The following is a 14,335-nucleotide window of genomic DNA, read 5'->3' as shown; positions in this document are numbered from 1 at the left end:
GAACAAACCATTGTTATACAATAACTTGCTTAATTACCCTAATCTGCCTAGTTAACCTAATTAACCTAGTTAAGCCTTTAAATGTCTCTTTAAGCTGTATAGAAGTGTCTTAAAAATATCTAGTCTAATATTATTTACTGTCATCATGGTAAAGATAAAGTAAATCAGTTATTAGAAATGAGTTATTAAAACTATTATGTTTAGAAATGTGTTGAAAAAATCTGCTCTCCGTTAAACAGAAATGGGGGGGGGGGAAATAAACAGGGGGGGCTAATAATTCAAGGGGCTAATAATTCTGAAGGAGAGACAGACGGACTGATGGATGGATAGATAGATAGATAGATAGATAGATAGATAGATAGATAGATAGATAGATAGATAGATAGATAGATAGATAGATAGATAGATAGATAGATAGATAGATAGATAGATAGATAAATGGATGGGTGTTATGTTATTAGGGTGACTATTCTAACATCAGTCCAGCGACTGCATGAAAAATAGCCTTCAGGCTAATTCTGGCATATTGTACATTAGTTTATATTAATAAAGTGTGTTGTCCCTGTCAAATAAAACTGAAATAAAATAAATGATTAGCCCCCGTTGAATCTGCTCTCCATTAAACAGCGCTTAGGAAACATTTGAAAATATTTACAATTTTACAGGAGGGCTAATCAGTTTGCCTTCAACTGTATATATTCAATGTATATAAAAATACTTATTAAAAAGACGAGAGAATAATGAGGTGATGAGAAGGAAATAAACCACTACATTAATTAAGATGTCAGAGTGTGGGACACGTCCTCTGGGCAATTTATATTTTACTGACGGTTCATGACAGGTTTTTGTTCTCAAAGAAGTTCTGCCTTGATCTATTTGCATGGTTTTCAGTGAATGTATTGATTCTGTTCTCATCAAAGCTCACAGAAGAGTAATTAGTCACATTAAGGCCATGCTTTATTTTATTAGCAAATGTTTCTTCTTTTAATTAATGCAGTTGTTTGATGTGTTATATCATGCAAACATATTCACCTACAGTTGAAGTCAAAATCATGCGCCCTCCTGTGAATTTTTTTTCTTTCAAATATTTCCCAAATGATGTTTAACAGAGAAAGGAATTTTTACAGTATTTCCTATAATATTTTTTCTTCTAAATATTTGTTTTATTTCAGCTAGAATAAAAGCAGTTTTCAATCTTTTTAAAACCATTTTAAGGTCAGTATTATTAGCCCTCTTGAGCAATATCTTTTATCAATTTGCTGTAATATAATGGCTTGCCTAATGACCCTACCTTAACCTAATTAAGCCTTTAAATGTCACTTTAAGCTGTATAGAAGTGTCTTGAAAAATATCTAGTCAAATATTATTTACTGTTATCATGGCAAAGACTAAATAAATCAGTTTTAGTTAATAAAACTATTATGTTTATAAATGTGTTGAAAAAAATCTCTCCTTAAAAATATAGAGGGGGGCTATTAAATCTGACATCAACTGTATATCTGAGTGTGTCTGTGACTCGGGTGTGAAAAGACCTTTTGGACAGCTGTATGTTTGTGGATTTTGAGATATCTCTTTTATTTTCATCATTTCCATTCAGATGAAGACAAAGCAGCAGCAGAAGGAGCCAACGGCATGTTCATCCCAATTCACAAGTCTCGAACCCTGGGCTCAGATATCAACTACCTGAATAAAAAAGATCCAAAATGGGAGTTGGAGTCTCAAACGGCTTCAGGAGGATCCCTGAACGAGAAACGAGAAGGAGCATCGACTGCCTCTTCGTCTTCTTCATCACCATCATCATCTTTATCTCCATTGCAGAAGAATCTTCCAGAACAGCTGAAGGTTTTCAAAGGTGACGAGCGCGGCGGCTGCCAGCCCACGTCTCCCAAAAACCGCCGTATGCTGTATTCTGGATCGGCCAATAATGGATCCTCTAGACCGTCTTTTCCAGGCAGCCTGTTTCCGCTGGAGTCCTCGCCACGGCATCAGCGCAAGGCCCTCAATATTTCAGAGCCGTTTGCGGTGTCTGTGCCATTGCGTGTGTCTGCGGTGATTAACTCAAACAGCACCCCCTGCAGGGCACCTGGGAAAGAGCGGGACAGGGGTTTAGGGGGACTCTTTAAGCCCAGTAAGGAGGCAGGACCTCTGGAAGGCCATCGCAGGGAAAGCATGGGCACTGCTGGATTGTGTGGCACTGGAAACTTCAGCTTCACAGACTGGGAGACGGGACTGGCAGGTCGTGCCATCGGTTCTGGGCACAGAGAAAACAGCAGTGGAGGCAGCGGATGCAGTATCTATAGCAACAGCAGCTCTTTCCCCATGGAAAATGAGGAGCAGAGTGGGGAAAGAGATTTTACAGATGCGATCGCTATGGCGACAACAAAGAGTATGACGATTTTAGTGTGTCAGTGTGACGAATATTTAAGTTTAAGTGAAAAGGTCATTCCTTAAATGTAAAGTATATATATATATATATATATATATATATATATATATATATATAGATATGTATGAAGCTTCATAAATGATCACTTAAATGTTAGTTTTGGAATGAAATAACCCTAGGGTTCCCTCCAAAACTAACATTTAAGTGATCATTTATGAAGCTTCATGTCGTTCCTAACCCATAAGACTTTTATTCATCTTCAGAACCCAAATTAAGACATTTTTAGTCAAATCTGAAAGAATTCTGTCCCTTCTTTACACTCAAAATGGTAAAAAAAAAAAAAAAGAAATCCAAATTAAGTCGCTTAATCAAAGTTTTCTAAACAGACATACTTACACACACACACACACACATAAAAAAAAAAATATATATATATATATCCACATACATACATACATACATACAGTTGAAGTCAGAGTTATTAGTCCCCCATTAATTTTTTTTTTCCTTTTTAAATATTTCCCAAATTATGTTTAACAGAGCAAGGAAATTTTCACAGTATGTCTGATAATATTTTTTCTTCTGGAGAAAGTCTCATTTGTTTTATTTTGGCTAGAATAAAAGCAGTTTTTAATTTATGTAATAACATTTTTAGGTCAAAATTATTAGCCCCTTTAAGCTAATTTTTTTTGATAGTCTACAGAACAAACCATCGTTATACAATAACTTGAATAATTACCCTAACCTGCCTAGTTAACCTAATTAACCTAGTTAAGCCTTTAAATGTCACTTTAAGCTGTATCGAAGTGTCTTGAAAATTATCTAGTCAAATATTATTTATTGTCATTATAGCAAAGATAAAATAATTCAGTTTTTAGAAATGAGTTATTAAAACTATTATGTTTAGAAATGTGTTTAGAAAATCTTTTCTCCGTTAAACAGAAATTGGGGAAAAAAAAATAAACGGGGCTAATAATTCAGGGGGGCTAATAATTCTGACTTCAACTGTATATATATTGACCATTTTGAGGGATGTAAACAATGCATGTTTCTGTTTCACATTTTTTCATTTCTAAAGCTTCTGAGAATCCAAAAAGGTCCACATATTGATAAATAATGTTATGATAGCTGTTTTAACCTTATTACCTTATACCATTGAATTGCCTCTTGGTTAAATTATGAAGTAATTTGACAACAAGCAGGAAACGTAAATATATATATTAACACACACTACCGGTCACAAGTTTGGGGTCAGTTTTATTTTATTTTTCATGTTTTTTTTTTTTTTGTTTTGTTAAATATTTATTAAAATTCATATAACTGTTTTCTTATTGTATGTAGTTTCAAATAAAATTATCTCTCCAGTCATTATTGCTTTTATTACTAATACCATTAATAATAATAATGTTAATAATAATTAATATTAGAGCGATTTCTGAAGGATCAAATATCTAAAGACTGGAGTAATGTATCTTTAAAATCTCTGGAATAAATTATTAAATTAAATTATGAACTACTTTTGAAGAGTTATTTTATAGTGCAATAACATTTCACAATTTTACAGTTTTTGCTTTTAATTCTTATTTTTGATTAAATAAATGCAGCCTTGGTGAGCAGGAGAAGCTTATTTTAAAACATTTAAAAATCCTACTGACCCCAAACATTTGACAAGCAAAAAATGTTGTTGAAATTTTGTAGTTTGCCATTTTTTTCCCCAATATTTTGCATGAATTTAGATTTTATTATCTTTTAATCTCTAAAGCTTTTCAATGACTAAATATTTATTTAATAAATAGATACATTTAATAAATCTGTTTTGTTCAAATGCACCAAAATACATTGCATATATTCACTGAGAAATGGATAAAAATATTCATTTTCACATGTGTACTCTTTTATGTTGAGCATTATATACACTATACGCTTGATACAAGAATCAAACTCATTGGTTCTTGCATGCCTAAAACCTAAATTAAAAATCTGTTCCCTGTGTAAAGCATTCATTTCTCATTAGAAGTCTTGGATTAAACCGTTATATTCATGGAGATTTATAGTTTGATCTCTTTTATGAGTGTTGGAAACACACACTTTCAGTGGAGAGACAGAAATCTTTCAAACAAATCTTTATTTGTCTTCTGAAAATGTATTTTGGGTTTCAAACAACAAGGCAAATGATGAGAGAATTTTCATATTGGTGTTTACAATACTAATCCTTATATATTATTTTACTCGTTCATTATCATATAAATGTATTAAGCATTCACATGAAGTAAAAGCAATGCTGTGTTGGAATACTCTCTCATATCCTAGCTTAGACCATCTGTAAGGAAAGCATTTGAAAGATTGTGGTGTTTTAAAGTATTGCATTGAGTCAAATTCTGACCAGCCCAGCACAGCAACACCACCTCAGCCAATAGTATGTGTGGTTTTGACTGGGACCGTCAGATATCTTACTAATGGAAGAAGGGGAAGGGTTCGACAGTCACATTATTTTTGCAAATTACTCACTGCATCTTTGATTCGTCTAGCAGGACTGATTAATTAACCGATGTATCTGTATTTTATCAGGCAAGGATGCAGAAGTGAGAGAGCTGATAGCCACTGTGGAGAATTTTCAACCTCAAGCGTCATCCGAGACTAAAGCAACAGGGGAAGAACTGGAAACCACATCAACAAAACAGGAAATGGCAAAATTGGACAAACTGGTATGATATGAAGTGATAAAACACACATGCAATTTTAGAATTGCCCCCCTGCATTTTTAATCAAATCCAAGTACTGCGGTGTATATAAGTAATTTAAATGTAAAATTGGCAAAGATGAAATAGCAGTAGCAGTGATATAATAATAACGAAACCTGAGAGATTTCTGTGCTTTTATTAAAACTCCTAAATAACCAAAGCTTTGGTGCTTTTATACATATTTATCAAGGCATCAAGCACAAAAAAAGTGGTAAAAATGGATGATCATCAAATGAGCTTGCTTGACGAGCAAGAACAAACCAGTTAAAGTCTGAATTATCATGTAACTCTTATTGTGATATTCAGAAGTCATTAGAAGAAAATAAGACATGGGTTATTATTGGTGAGACAGATTTTAAGGTTCATCAAAAATATGTTAATCGTGATCAAAAAAGTCTTGTGGCCTATCCAAGTTTTAGGAACAACAAATAATAACTTGACTTCTAGTTGATCAGTTGGTATCAGAAGTGGCTTATATGAAAGGCAAAGGCCTCTAGATTACGCTTATTTGACCAAAATGAAATATGTTCATGCCTTGATTTTTAATGATTTAATAAGGACAGTAAGGTCTGACTTTGCTGAGACAAAAGTCTTGTCACTTAACAGAAATAATGTCCAGTATAGAATATAAAGTCATGGTGCAGTGGACAAGGAATGAATATTGTGTATGACTCCCATGAGCTTGGAGGACTGCATCCATACATCTCTGCAATGACTCAAATCACTGATTAATAAAGACATCTGGAATGGCAAAGAAAGCATTCTTGCAGGACTCCCAGAGTTCATCAAGATTCTTTGGATTCATCTTCAATGCCTCCTCCTCCATTTTACCCCAGACATGCTCAATAATGTTCATGTGTGGTGACTGGGCTGGCCAATGCTGGAGCATCTTGACCTTCTTTGCTTTCAGGAACTTTGATGTGGAGGCTTAAGTATGAGAAGGAGTGCTATCCTGCTGAAGAATTTGCCCTTTACTGTGGTTTGTAATGTAATGGGCAGCACAAATGTCTTGATACCTCAGACTGTTGATGTTACCATCCACTCTGCAGATCTCTCGCACGCCCCCATACTGAATCTAACCCCAAACCATGATTTTTCCTTCACCAAACCAAAAGACTTTCTGTGAGAATCTTGGGTCCATGCGTCGTTCCAGTAGCTCTTCTGCAGTATTTGTGATGAACTCAACAGATGATTCATCAGAAAAATCTATCTTCTGTATAATGTAACAATGTACCTTCCAAATGATCAACTAGAAGTCAAGTTATTATTTGTTGCTCTTACAACTGGGATCAACAACAAGACTTTTGTCAGGTAGTGTAGGTTTAAAATGTCATGAAGTAAATCATTTTTGGGTGAACCATCTCTTTAAGCCACATTCTTCACTCAAAACATTATTCCTCCTGATTATTCAAACAGCTTATTTAAAATGAGCTGAAGCAACACAATTCTTGAGGTTTTTTTGTGACAACCTCATTGTTTCATGTTCAATCTACTTAAATTTGTAAAAACAATTATGTTAACTTAATGGATTTGTGTTGGGACAACATGAAGGAATTGTGTGGAACTTTTTACAGTGTTGAGGGTCTTTACATGACAACATTTATAGCTAAAAACTGGAAACATTTCATTCGTTTTGCCTAGTCGGTTACACAACAACAGCGTTTTGTGATTGAAAATACACAAATCTTAAAACCGGTTTCAATAGTGGAATTTTTTTTAAATTGTTAATTAATATTTTTAAATTATTAAATAGAATCATAAATTAATCTATCATGCTTTTTGGCAAAAAAAAAATCCCAGTTTAATTTGTTATTATTAGATTACTTTTAAATTTCACCTCTCCTGCTGTGCGTGATCTAAGCTGTTGAATGGTCAGCGTATGAAGCGGCTAGGCTAACCTAGCTTCAATTTTGATTCATTTATTTTCTAATTGGTTGCCTATTATGTTGTGAATATACCCCTGTAATGCATACTGCAGTCCTTTTTTGTCTGGCTTTCTCGGATATCTGACCTGTTTGTCAAAAAATGTCTAATTATATCCCTGGCAATGTCTGACACCGACGCATACATATTGTAATAGACATGCCAGGCACGAAAGCTTGACAGGCGTAGCAACAGTAACTAAGGAGGGCGAGGCTTAGAGAAGGGTCAATTGTGACATCAGAAATAGTACTGACTTGTCTTCGATTTTCAAATTGTTTAATTTTTTTGTCTTTGTGTTTGACAGGAATTAATCGACAAGGTGCCTTCATCTGGTATGCATGACAAGGTTTCCATCACTGACGTGAAAACAATAACTATGCCAGATGACCAAGTGCAGCCCAGCATCACCAAAATAACTGGAAATCAGGACAACCTCAAGCTTAGTGCTCAAGCACGGCGAAGTAGTTTGCCCTCAAACACTGTTTCATCAAAGGGACTGTTTATAGACCTCACCAAAAATGTAATGTTCGATCATCCTGGTGCTACTACATTTAATTCTGTCATGAAGCATATGCCTGAAAGATTGCTGTCATGTGACGGAGGCTGGAATTACTTGGAAAGTGATTGTGACAGGACGGAACACCAGTCACAAAACATAATAACCACCAGTCTACAGCTTTCCCCATTTCTCCACCTAAAGGAAACAGATATTCTCCAAGACGCAGAACCGTGCAGTGAAGAGAAAGTCAAAACAGATCTTTCTGAAAAAGACAGAGACTCGAAAGATAACACAAGTGTCTCTGTAAAATTGGATCTTCACACTGATGAAGAGTCATTAGTAACAAATGACATTTGTGAGAAGGAAAAAAAGGAAGTTAGTGATGAGCCCAGGAAACTGGACTTAGCAGGCAGAATCAAAGGAAATTTGGAAAGGCTCTCGACTTGTTTGAATGAAAAGCGTTTGACGTTGGAAATTCAAGATGATGTGGACACTTGCGGGAGTAATTTGGATCAGGTTGAGCCATGGGAGGATTTGTGTTCTACCCAACAGTGGGTCACCAGCCCTCTTCACTCTCCAAAGCTTGAGGATCTGTTTCCCACACAAAAAGAGACTACGCCATGTCAGGAAGTTCACCGCCAAGTTCTGGATAAACCAAACGCAGATGAGTTACCCAACAGCAAGAATCCTGAAGCTAAAGAACCAGCTGCACTTGATGAAATTGCACCAACTCAAACTGAAGCTGCTGTGACGGCAGAACTTAAAAACTCTGACTTCCCAACAAGAAAGAAAAACGCAGACACAGATGTAGCTTGTTTTGCGCAGATAACGGCACATTTTGACAGCGATAAGCTCAAGCTTGAAGGAGCCAAAGATGACATTAAACTGGATATTCCACAGGTTAAACAACTGAAGACATTTAATGATCCAGAGGAGACTACTGGACTGCAAAACATGAGCAAAGCGAAGCAGAAACGCTCTTTTTGCTCTCAGAGATTTCATCGGCAAACATCCCATGAGTTCTGCATTACGGAGAAGAGTCAAGGAAGCGGTAAACCCAAACTCAGGCCATGCTCTCTAAATCTCGATTTAAGACATCAAGGTTTCAGAGATATCTCAAATTGCCAGTATCTGAATAGTGCAAATAAATGGATGACACCTGAAGCCAAAGATGGTAATTCGTCTCTAGAATTGGAGCTATTCCTGAGTGCGCCCAAAGCACCAATGCGACGTAACTCTGCGCCTGTCAGCGTATCCTCAGTCCGTACTGCGTTCATGATCAAAACCTGCCAAGCAAAAGCTGTTCCTGTTATCCCACCAAAAATTCAATACAGCCACATACCTCATACTCTACCGGGGAGGAAAAACTCTGAGGAGAGCACTGATCAGGTCAACAAAAGCACGCCTGAAAAGAAACCCACCAAAAGCAAGTTGGGAAAAGTAAGTTCTTCGTTTCCCCTTCAGAAAGTCTACAGGGAAGATCGACAAAGCACTGAACCTCCATCAGGCATTCAAAGACACAAGTCCATGAACAGTGCCACATGCATTGAGAATTACAAGCCAACATCCTTTCCAGATCTCCCAGTGTTGAGAAGGAAACGTTCTGCAAACGGCGACACATTTATGGACCGTCCAAGACCAGAGCGCTCGTCGCTTCTTCAGAGATCATCTTTCAGAAATCGTCCAAGACCTCAAAGTCTCATCTTGTTCAGCCCACCGTTTCCTATCATGGACTACCCTTCGGTAGGGGATGATAATAAGCAAGCCTTATCCCCTATTAAAGCCGAAACATCGCCGTTTGATGCATATGCAAACGAACTAGCTGAAAACCTCAAAACTACTGAAGGGGTAACCTTGCGAAATAAAATGACCTTGCCAAAGAGTGGACAAAGGCTTGAGACCTCGACCAGTTGCTTCTATCAGCCACAAAGGAGGTCAATGATATTCGACAACAGAAGTAACAGGCAGATCGAGTGAGATAAGACTGACCTGTCATCAGTAGTGATGACTAGTAAATGTCTTGCTTATCCAATGTGACCGAGTGTCAGAACACATGGTGTGATGCTTGGAAATCAAGGTGCCATTAAAGGGATAGCTCTCCCAAAACTGAATATTTACTCACCGTTTACTCGCCACGTTGGCTCAGTGGTTACCTCACAGCAAAAATGTCACTGAATGCCTCTCAAGTTAGGCCAGTTGGCATTTCAGTGTGGAGTTTGCATGTTCTCCCTGTGTCTGCGTGGGTTTCCTCCGGGTGCTCCGGTTTCCCCCACAGTCTAAAGACATGGGCTATATGTGAATTGGATTAACTAAAATTGACCATACTGTATGAGTGCACACAGTACCGTGCAGAGACTTTCCAAGGGGCATGTGCTGAGAAAAAAGTGGGGAGGTTGGGAGTGATCGCGAACTGAAGACCAGGGGGCACTTTAGTTCATTTTTGAAGGGCACCTTTTATCCAAAAGAAAAAAGGGAATGTGAATGTGAGGTTTTTCCAAGTACTGGGATGCGGCCGGAAGGGTATCCTCTGTGTAAAACATTTTCCAGAATTGTTGGTGGTTCATTCCACTGTGGCAACCCCTGAAAAATAAGGGCCTAAGTCGAAGGAAAATTAAGGAATGTTTACTTGCCCTCAAGTGGTTACAAACCTTCAAAACAAATACTATAGCACAGTGGTCCTCAACCTTTTTATCAACACTTGACAATTATACCATGGACCGGGTGGGGTTTCGTAGGTTGTAGGTGACCGTTTTCTCAGAGAATGACAAGCTGACAAAACATTGCTGTCACTTTGATACAAGTTTTATTTATGGAAAAAATTACAAAGCACTGCAGTGTTTGGGTGTTCTGTGTTTGTCTGAGATAATTAGTCCACCGAATGTTGTATATTCCATGCACATTCGATCAGTTCTTGTCATGTGACTCTTGGTGCGTTTGCGTAATTTATTTACTGGGTGCATCTGGAAGGCTTGAGTGCGTTACGCCACTTGCATGCACACCTCCATCAGAAATAACGAACTTGCACGAACTGTAGAAAAGACGCAATATGCGAATGGCCCCTAAAAGGCCGCCATCATTTGCGATCTTCAGCAGTTGGCACAGCCATGCTGGATTCACCTGATTTGTTGACAAATGGGTTGCTGATCCATTCCTTGGCAGTTCCGGGTCCTTCACTGGGCCTTTTCCCCTTAGCAAAGAAATTTTCTAAAGACGTCTCTTTCTTACTTATTTTCCTACTTGTGGGTTAAATTTGGGCGCTCAAGTAACCGAGACGTACACGAGAGAATACGGTTATTTTTCAAAATAAAAGATTTTTCAGACTCAGATAGTAAATAAAACGGAAATAATTTATGATTTCTTGTGCAGCCCGGTACCAATTGATCCACGGACCAATACCTGTCTGTGGCCTGGTGGTTGAGGACCACTGTTATAGAAGTCAGTGGTTAAAGGTTTCCAATGTTTTTCAAAATATCTTAACTTTTGTGTTCAACACAAGAAACCTCATAGAGTTTTGAAACAAGTAATCGGTGAGTACTTTTTGGCTAAACTATCTCTTTAATCCTGATAATACAAAAGTATTAAGCTTTGTGTAAAATTCTGCTGCTGCTGCGGTTAGATTTATATCAGATATTGTTTATATCTTTTCAAGAAAAAACTGAAACCTATGGGAAACTGTATATGTAAATACAGACTGTACAGGCACATCTCAATTTAAACTGGCTCCTCCATTGCCTTTCTTAGGAACTTGTAGTCTTTGTGTCCTGATTGGAACATATTATGTTTACAACAGAATTAATAAGTTATATACAAATCTACATGAGGAAATTGCAGTAGGTGTGCAAGCCAAAGCTTTAAAATAGCCCCAAAATTTTGTAATAAAAAAAAAAAAACATTGTTTATTTATTATACCATAGCGTCTTGTTTTGTCAAGTAATGCAAAACTGTTCTCCCAAGTCTATTATAAAGTAAAAAAAATCAATAATTAAGAGTAAAGTCCAGTGATTTGAAGATAGTTTAAAGGTCAGTGCTCTTGAATAATTCAAACATGGTCTCAAGTTGCATTCTCTCTTCTTTAGTCGATAAAGATACTGTCATATTTTCAAAACTGTTGATTACTAAATGTTATCAAAAATGATATATTAAGTTTTTAAAATGAGAACATAAAAACATCAGTGTTTTATGTAAACCGTAAGGCAAAGACATTTCGACAAGGATGAAAGACAATGAAGCTGTCGGTTATGGTAATCAAAAACACTAACCTTGTAATATGTTTTTGTATTCACTCAAATTGGATATATTGTATGTATTCCATTCTTAACTAAATAAAAAAGTATTGCACATGTAACGTGTACACTGTGACAAGCATTTTAAATTACATTATGTTGTTTAGTAACAGTGTTATTGGCATTTTTCTATTCTAGCATCCTTTTGATATTTCATCATTGATATATCAATGATGCATTTGATATATTATTGGTACATGGGGAAGTTGTGTCACTTGTTGAGTCAAATATAGTTTTTTAAACAAAAGATGTTTCAAAATGCCTGTAAAAATGTTAAATGAATTGCTCCCCATGAGATAATGTCTCCCTAATATAAATTGGCATGGCAGAAACGCAAGACAAGCGTTACTATTCATTAGATTTGAATGGTAAAAATAGCATTTTAATAGTACTTGTATTTCCTGTGGTTGGAGGCAATGCTAAATGTTTTGAATAGACTATCATCTGCAGCTTTCTCTGAGGTGTCTGAAACACTTCAGTTCAGACTACAAAATTTACATTTACCTTCAATAAAGTAAGTAAATGACAATACTATTTTGAGAAGAAAAATAGACTTGATTTAACCCTTATGTACTGTTGGGGATGTTTTCATCCACTCTGGGGTGATTTTGTGTCTTAATTTGGAATTAATTTTGGGTGGCAAATCCTATTTTGACACATATTTTGAGAAAATGCTTTGATTTTTTTACTCAATAGACTCTGGGCAGATTTACTACCCTTTTGTTATGTTCGGAATGAAAAATGCTGTAAAAATTTTAGCTGACAAATATTTTTTTCAAAATGTTTTGCATAAATAATCGACCTCAGTCCTGATTAAATCTACTAAATTGTATAGAAAATTACAGGATTTTAATGCTTTAATTGCCAAATTCACATATGATATCACTGATTTGGTGAAAAAACCCACACAGAATGGCGTATTTTCTATATAAAAAGTAATTGTGGACTGGATTCTTTTAAACCTTTTATCACAGTCTTGGACATGTGAACGATTAGTAACAACATGGGCTTTGATGCATTGTTTTTGATGGATTTTCATTTTTTTTCTGCATGATATACTGTTGGTGGCTGTTTTAGCCCCACTGACTTCCATTATAACCAGTTTTTTTATTATTACAAAACCATGACACCATATAATCATGCATTTTTGATTGTTAGTGGTTTTCTCTGTTATGGGAAGAGGTCAAATTTTTTATTTTTAGTGTTGGTCATCAGTTGGCACCATTATTCCTTTAGATAGGCCTGTGCAAAAAAAAAAGTTTAGTTTCTGGATTTTATATGGAGTGAAACAGCAAATTAAAGTGTAAAGTATGTTTGTCTGTGAGTGTGTGGGAGTGACCTTTGCGCACTTACCTTGATGTGTCTGAGAAAATCAAATGTGCATCTCAGCTCTCAGAACTACATGGAGTAAATAAAAACAAAGACTGCATTTATCCACCATCAAATGTGGTTATAATGAAAGTCAAAGGGGCAAAAACAGCCACCAACAGTAAATTAGGGAGAAAAAATTAAAATCTAACAATGTATCAAAGCCAATGTTGTTAGTAATTGTTCACATGTCCAGGACTGTAATAAAAGGGAAAAAAAATCCAGTCCACAATTACTTATTATGTCAAAAATACGTGATTCTGTGTGTTTTTTCACCAAATCAGAAACATCATTTGTGAATTTGGCAATTAAAGAGTTAAAATCCTGTAATTTTCTAAAAAAACTGAGTAGTTTTGATCAGGACTGAGGTTGGTTAACAGATTTCTGCCAAAAAAATTGGAAAATAATATTTATCTGATGCATTTTTACAGCAGTTTAATTCAGTGGATGTTTTCATTCCGAACATAACAAAAGGGTAGTACATTTGAACAGTGCACCAGGGTTGAAACTTCACAGCAAAAAGATTAAGGGCTTTACACACCCCTTTACAATCATGTATGAGTATATGAATGTATTTCTCAGCATAAATGAGTGTACACCCCTCACAGATCTCTCTTTTTGAGTTATTATTTTCTATAGGACGCTTTACAATAATATATTTGTGTATATACATTAGATTAGTAAATATCAAACCAAAATTGCAACCAATTAATAAAACTAATCCAAATTAATATGTTGGGGAAAATAGTAAGTGCAATTTTAATAGACAGGAAAAATCAAGAGAACTTTAAAACATATAAGTTTTAGTTGAAAATCTGTTGGCAATAACTTGTATGACTTTAAATGTAATATCTTTATATTCCTAGAGCACTTCTGTGACCAAACTCTTAATTTAACGGATATAACTGTTTAATAAAATGTTAAATGTTTAAATGCATTTAAATCCTCAAATGCACCAAAATATATTGGCTATATTCACTGAGAAATGGGAAAAAATATTCATTTTGTGTACTCGTTTATGCTGAGCACTATATACACACAATATATACTTATATATACACACACTCTAAACAAGTAGTAACATATATGAGCACTATATACACATATATAATTCTACACATACTGTGACGTTGAT

The 14,335-nt window shown here is 35.8% G+C and overlaps 1 protein-coding gene across 2 annotated transcripts in view; it reads left to right on the top strand.

Annotated features, from left to right (window-relative positions):
• The window catches only part of arhgap31 (Rho GTPase activating protein 31), a 52,214-nt gene extending 40,320 nt beyond the window's left edge, over positions 1 to 11,894 (top strand). For both annotated transcript variants that reach the window (XM_056458793.1, XM_056458792.1), the window contains exons 10-12: positions 1,598 to 2,386; positions 4,955 to 5,091; positions 7,355 to 11,894. In XM_056458793.1, the coding sequence (XP_056314768.1) occupies positions 1,598 to 2,386; positions 4,955 to 5,091; positions 7,355 to 9,526 (3,098 nt within the window). In that variant the 3' untranslated portion in view covers positions 9,527 to 11,894. The remainder of the gene's footprint in view (positions 1 to 1,597; positions 2,387 to 4,954; positions 5,092 to 7,354) is intronic.
• The last annotated feature ends 2,441 nt before the right edge of the window (positions 11,895 to 14,335 follow it).

Source organism: Danio aesculapii, chromosome 5 (genome assembly GCF_903798145.1).
Source record: "Danio aesculapii chromosome 5, fDanAes4.1, whole genome shotgun sequence".
Classification (NCBI taxonomy): Eukaryota; Metazoa; Chordata; class Actinopteri; order Cypriniformes; family Danionidae; genus Danio; species Danio aesculapii.
This window is presented reverse-complemented; position numbering and strand designations above follow the sequence as displayed.